Source organism: Rhinopithecus bieti, unplaced genomic scaffold (assembly GCF_001698545.2).
Source record: "Rhinopithecus bieti isolate Rb0 unplaced genomic scaffold, ASM169854v2 scaffold_43749, whole genome shotgun sequence".
Taxonomy (NCBI): Eukaryota; Metazoa; Chordata; class Mammalia; order Primates; family Cercopithecidae; genus Rhinopithecus; species Rhinopithecus bieti.
The window spans coordinates 1,007,207-1,014,645 of record NW_016818380.1 but is presented as its reverse complement, the minus strand read 5'-3'; the positions used below and the strand labels follow the sequence as shown (position 1 = coordinate 1,014,645).

Sequence of the window (7,439 nt, the reverse complement as noted above, 5' to 3'; positions counted from 1 at the left end):
CCACTCGTCTTACATAATACACTTGAAGGGGTCAGAAAGCAAGTAACTATTTTTAAAAACCTTTTCTAAAATTGATTTTAATTGTCTTAGCCTGAAGATATTATTTTGAATTGTCTATTATTTAAAAAAAGAAAATTATGATAATTTTCATCCAAAATTAATTATTTCCAGGAACGGGGCCACAAAAGCAAAATTATTTGATTGAAATCTGATATTTAAACAATATATTACTGTTACTCAGAAAAAATTACGGCAACTGATTCACCCTTTCCCCTCCCCCACTGAACATGACGAAAGAGTTTTGGCGATCATTCCTTCTCAAAAATATACATAACTAATACCTATGTTATAATTAAAACACTGTACGGAGATGACAGATGACAGTTAAAAACTTAATTTAAAATAAATCTTTTCACTCTGTCTCATGGTAAAGAAAGGAGAAGATTCCCTCTTTATAATGGTAATTACTCTGTCATTTATTATTCTATCAGCGCAAGCAATTAAATTACTGCAAGGAAATAGTTGATAATAAAGTGTAGGGAAAATGAATGCTAATTAACCTTTGTGTCATGTTCGCTTCCAGATACTTCTGTCTCTCCTCAGCACTCAATTCTTGCAACTTGAGTTCCAAGGCCCCACTAAAAGGAATGACCAAGGCACCTGGGTCATACTTGTCCACCCACTCTTTAATTTTTATCAACCTGTAGACAAAAAAGGGCACAACATTATCTTGTAGTGCATGCATGACTGTACCACATTCATTATTATCAAGTAGCACATACATATTCATAAGAATTGCACGGTTTTATGATGCCATCTTTTTGTGTATAGCTTTCCAAGGTCAAGGCATTAACAGGCAGCAACTGCTTCAGGTATACGCCATAATATTTTACTGTAACCTAGTTTTACTTTAGCACATTATCTATGGGAACTATTATACAAATATTTAAAAACTTTTTTTAGTTACACTAAAATTGTTTAGCATTAACACCTGTACCCTTGAATAAAGCTTCCATTTTATAATTTTTTGTTTTCCTTACTTTACAAAGTAAATTTTAAAAGAGGAGACATAAAGTTCTGTTTGTACAGGAATCATACCTAAAAATACCAGCTAATTCTGAAGAGCCCTTCACAAATAAATAATTTGTTCCGCCCAGATATCTATATGCCTGGTTTAGTTCCTTCATGGACTAACAGAACTCACAGTGGTCACTGGTTTTGAGGAAGATTTTTGCTAGTCAAAACAAGCACGTGCAGAAATACAGATTTACAAATATAGTTGATCACGTACGCAGCTCTTATGAACCTGACTTTTGCGAGAACAAGAATAATAGAACTGCAGAGGAAAGAACTTCCTTTAATCACAAAGGATTTGGAAAGCCAGATCAGTTAGGAAACTGATCCTAGTGGTTACCTGAAAAGACATTATTGAGTCATTTTTTTTTCCTTCCAAAGCATGGAGTATTTGGCAAAGTAGTAATTAGAACATAAATGAAACAAGTGTAGGGAATATATTAATTAGGTTCAGAGTCTCACACTTTCCTAGCTTTTATTAGTGGGCAGGTTACTGAACGTTTTAAGCCTCAGTTTCCTCACTTGTAAAACAGAGATAATAATAGTACATATTATATTGTAAGGAACCTAGAAAAGCCTGCAAATAGTAAAAAATTAACAGTAGTTACTATTATTAATTTTCCTTCTCAGATAATCATAGCATACATTCCTATGAATTTGGAACTGAGTTTAGTGTAAGACTATACATTCCATTAAAATTTTTATAAAATATGCTATAGTCTTACATAATTCTACTAGCCTGCTATATTTAGACGAAGGTTTTAATAGTTATTATGGCAAAATGCGGTGGCAGAAGTCCTTTAGGTAATTAATGTAAATGCCACTTTAGGAGAAAAGAAAAACAAGAAGTAAATCACAAATCCATCAATGGCAGGGGAGCAGAGTTCTTAGAAAATTAAGACTATGGCCCATTGAGCAGGATTTAGGATGGGAAAAAGGAATGAAAAACAATCACACAAGAGTTTGTGTATGTTTGTTATACAAAGGCAACTACTTATTTAATATGTTATTTGTGGTTTTGAATCTTCATAATAGTATTTTTTCTTTTGTTCATATCCTAAAAAATGGACCAAGCCCTACAATTTATTTTGAAAAAAAGTATGTTGCCTTTAAAATAAAATTCAAACTAGACGTTTTCTTATGCAAAATTATGAAGGACAGGTTAAAAAAAGGAGGGGGGATTGAAATTGGTGCTTCTGTCTCTGATAATATTATGGTATTCTAAGTTACTTCACAGACTTACACTATTCCAACAAAAGTCTATATTCAAATGTTATCATCAATGGTTTAGTAACATACTTTTATTATACAAGTTAAAATCAAATATGTAATTTTTAAAAAGCAGATCACATACCAAATAGATTCAATGAAAGTGAAATAAAACAAGCCCATGTAAAAGGATAATATAAAAATATCATACACACTTTATTTCATAAATATGGTCAACAGAACTAATAAAACTAGAACTGTTATGAAACAACAAGATAAGAAATAATTACTTTAGCTAACACATCAATTCAGAATAACAATAGTCCTACCCTGTCATTTTAGCAGCCTTTCCTGCAGAGTTCTCAGAGGGATTATTTGCATTCCTCAGGTGTTCTATTGTACAATTCAAATGAATAAAGACTTACAAATCATTCCTCTACCGCCAATGTGAGACTTTGATCTGGTGAATACACTATTGTACCTTAACTATAATTGGCAAAAAACCTGACAGTGTAGAGCATCACAAGCTTAATAACAAAGGAGAATATCTCAAAGTGTTGACAGATGATCTTCATAATGCAGAAGCAGAGCTGGTACATTTTAGCAGTAAATGAGCACTGAGGTCTAAAGGTCTCTAAAGTGACTGACATCAGACCTGCTATAGCCTCACTAAAAGAAAAAGGTACCGTAGCACTCTCCCGTAAAGTGAGTTAGGCTCTTTGCCTGCCAGCTTCACTTTTGTGACTTTCACTGTCATAGAAAACACAGGGAAGATGAAAAGTGAGTGAGGTTCTTTGGCTGTCTGCTTTACTTTTGTGACTTTTACTATCAAACAAAAGTGGGAAATGTCCCAAAGTGATTTTTAATTACATCTATGAAATAAACCTAGGGCAATTAACAATATTATTTGATTTCAAGATTATAGACTGAAATATATGTGGTATATCTATTAGGTCTGATGGTTACAAAAGTGTGATAATGAGGCCAAGATCACAAGTCTGAACCCCATGGGGACCAGTTACCTTTTGCAGAAAAATGTCTATTCTCTTGCTACAAACCATACCCCAAACTATAGCTAGTCATCTCAAAAATGTGTGCTATTGGCACATGAGGGATATGAAAAATTAAAGTTGAGCTCAGTACCACCACTAAAAAAAAATTCCAAGCCATGCTGTCGAAGTGCCTGAATAATAATCTCTATGTACAAATGTTAGCAAATGTCTAAAGAAAGTCATCCAATTGCTAGTGATCAAAATAATAATGATGATATTGTCAAAGAATATCAAATTATATGGCGGGTAGCAGGACAAGGAACAATAAAGACAGTAGACTCCTAAAGAGTTAAACTGTAAAGCCTTACATAGACTTCATTTTGCAAATCTGACTGAGCAGATTATTGCAAAGGAATCCATCCTTCCCCATAAGCAGCAAAAGCCACATTTGATTTCCTCAAAGTCTTAGGAGTAACAAATGGAAAGTGGAAATGCCATTAGTTGTATTTTTCTCCCCAGTAGTGATTCCACAGTAAGGGGACAAAGAAGGGACAACTAGTTTTAAGATAAAAAGGATGATACTTTGAGATACACTGGCAGGTTGTAGTCTACAGCAGGAGTCCTCAACTCCTGGACCGTGGACTGGTACCAGTCTGTGGCCTCTTAGGAACCAGGCTGCACAGCAGGAGGTGAGTGGGGACCGAGCATTACCACTTGAGCCCCGCCTCCTGTCAGATCAGCAACAGCATTAGATTCTCATAGGAGCCCAAACCCTATTGTGAATTGCACATGCAAGGGATCTAGGTTGTGTGCTCCTTACGAGAATCTAATGCCTGATGATCTGAGGTGGAACAGTTTCATCCGGTAACCACCCCCCATCACCTACCCATGGAAAAATTGTCTTCCATGAAACCAGTCCCTGGTGCCAACAAGGTCGGGGACCACTGGTCTATAGATTCTTCGGCAGAATGAGACCATTAGTATTAATATCAAATTTCCAGAAGATCATGTCTCAAATTTACTTTTAGCCTCGTAATCTGACTTTCTTGGCCAGTCTTAAAATTCCAGATTCCAAACTTTGATTTTCCCAGGGTTAGTTTACATTGTTTATATTTCTTTTCCCAGATATGAATTTTATTACTAAACATTCTATTTGTTTCTTCCAAATCCACTTGCTTTAACTGGGTAATATTTTACAATTGTTTAATAAGTTCTTTGTCCCTTTCAACATTAATTTGCAAGTTCTTTTCAGACTGCTTTGATTTACAGTTTCTTGAGTATAACTCCCCTCTCAAATCCCCCTTTCCCCATTTGTCATCTGCTAACGATCTTTCAGGACAGTTGGTTCCTGCCTATGTGCTGTATTTGTGTATGTGTGGTCATTTTGGCAGCTGCAGTTATGTTCCAAGGGAGTCTGGTGGTCCCCAGGATTGAGATGTATCTGTGGGGTAGTCTTGTGGTTACTTCTTCTAGGGAGAGATCTATGGAGGGGCCTGGGATCCAGGGAAGTTTTATTCATGTTTTTAGGCTTAGTGTTTCTGCACTAGGTTATGGGTAATGCTTCTTACAGTGCAGTCTCAGTTTCTAATTTCCTGAGAATAACCGTTTCCTCCCTTGTTTGGAAGCAGTGAGGGGTATTTTTCTAGTATCTGGTAATGGAAATGACAGCTTCTTCTGGGCTTTATGAGTGGGCCTCACTCCAGTTATCTAAAGCCTGGAAACTTCCTTGACTCTTATTCCTATGTGGACACTAAAGTCTCTAAACCACATACAGTAGCCCCCATTTTTCCAGTGGGGATATGTTTCAAGATCTTCAGTGGATGCCTAAACCCTCAGACAGTACCAACCCCTATATATATTATGTCTTTTCCTGACGCTGAAAACTCTCCACCTTTTCACTTAAAGGAAGTACTTTATGGCTTCTCTTTGGCATATCCAAATTGCCAGCATCATACACTTAATAGTGCCTTTGGGGCCATTATTAAGTAAATTAAGGGATACTTGAACACGAGCACCATGATACCTTGACAGTCTGGATAACCAAGACGGCTACTAAGTGACTAACGGGGCAGGTCGCACCCACAGTGTGGATACGCTAGACAAAGGTACAATTCACATTCGGGGATGGTGGTTCAGGATTTCATCAAACTACTCAGAACGGTGTGTAATTTTACACTTAGAAATTGTTTATTCTTGCCCACTTAGTATTTTCAGACTGGTTGACAGTGGGAACTAACATGACAGAAAGCAAAACTGCAGATAAGGGGGAGCTGCTATATTAGCTCAGTTTTCTCTGAAGGCCATGCACTGTCAACTTCATTCTTTACTGTTACTGAGTTTCCTTATTTTTAGCACCTAGAGAGTCCTTTTCTTGCTTTCAAGTCCTATTGTATATTCTTTTTTTCTTTTCTTTTCTTTTTTTTTTTTTTGAGACGGAGTCTCGCTCTGTCGCTAGGCTGGAGTATAGTGGCGTGATCTTGGCTCACTGCAACCTCTGCCTCCCAGGTTCTAGTGATTCTCCTGTCCTAGCCTCCCGAGTAGCTGGGATAACAGGCGCCCACCACCACGCCCAGACAATTTTTGTGTTTTTAGTAGAGATGGGATTTCACCATGTTGGTCAAGATGGTCTCGATCTCTTGACCTCAGGTGATCCACCCACCTCGGCCTCCCAAAGTGCTGGAATTGCAGGCATGAGCAGTGCTGAGATTGTAGGCGTGAGCCACCGTGCTCGGCCCCTATTGTATATTCTAAAATTACCACACCATCATCAATACCAATTTTTTCTGGTTATTGTATCTGGTGTTTCTACATATTAGGAACAAGAAGGAAGGAAGCTTCCTGTATTGGCCCAGTTCACCATCTTAACAGGAGGCACTTCATACTACAGTTAAATGTCCATTCTATAATATTCCAATACAATAGCTTTCAAACTTTTTTTTGACCACACCCCCTAGTAAAAAATAGATTTTACACTTTGACTCAAACATATGGTATACAGACATATTATTTTCACACGCATTATAAACGGAACAGAGAAATCCCAATAGTGCTATTTGACATTCTGCATAAAATCCAAAACCAAATTCTTGCAACTTAAAACACAACCCTGAAATAGTTTTCTCTAGCATACGTTAATGAGAAACTTATCGTATTATTTTCCCCACTTAGGCCTTTCTAACCTTTCAACTACGTCTAGCCGCTCAACTTCTGATGACAATTTCTGAAAATCCTTTAAAGATGGGTCAATCCAACAACAAAATCAAGTTATATTACCATTTATAGCATCTTTGTTGATATATGTTAGGACGTTCTCAAATCTGATTTTTTTTATATCAAAGTATACTTAAAATATTTTTTTAAATGTACATATGGTATTATTAGACCTTTACAAACAACTTATATAATTACCTGTTTGAACTTACATCTTCACTTTAAAAATAAATCAACAGTGATATCTTGCTTCTCTAATTGAATATAACTGGTGGCAAGAACCACATCTCAATATACACAAAATGATACAACTTACACAAAAGAGGCTCCAGGACTGGTTAATTAAGTAATTTAGCATCATTCAGTCATTAAGGACTTGGCTTTTACTAAGCTAGCTCCCCTCATGTTGTCTGTGGTATGGATGTACCATTAATCCAGGGGGTTCTGTTAAACACTGACGTCATTTCTACTTTTTTCCCTTGAAGGTTTACACTCATTTCTATTACAACTGCTCAGAGTCCCAAAGCATGATTTCAAGAGATCAGAGTCCTCTTTACGACTTTCCAAATATGATTACTATAAATTAATGTCAGTTTACAGTATTAACCTGTAAACCTGTTACAGCAGGTTTATAACCCGCACTAAAATCAATACCACAAACAATATACAAACTAAAATATGTCATAAATAATATTCTTTCAAAGTCAAAATTCCAAAATTCTCAACTCTTCAAAATTCTTTGAATAAAATTATTAAAATTCAATACATCTTTACTTTTATTTCTGCTTATAAACATTTTCTGAATGGAAGTTATTAAGGAAGTCTGTGATGAAAACAAGAAGGAGAAAGAAGAAATACCAAGAAAGTAAATTCTAGTTTAACTGACTAACGTTTGAAAGTGTAATCCCTCTCCTTTTTTTTTTTCCTTTTTTTTTCTCTTTTTTTCTTTTTTTT

At 35.9% G+C, this 7,439-nt stretch overlaps 1 protein-coding gene across 1 annotated transcript in view; it reads right to left on the bottom strand.

Annotated features, from left to right (window-relative positions):
- Positions 1–7,439, bottom strand: part of OLA1 (Obg like ATPase 1) — a 183,275-nt gene that overhangs the window by 6,525 nt on the left and 169,311 nt on the right. The window contains exon 9 of the mRNA XM_017856972.1: positions 561–701. Coding sequence (XP_017712461.1) covers positions 561–701 — 141 coding nt within the window. The remainder of the gene's footprint in view (positions 1–560; positions 702–7,439) is intronic.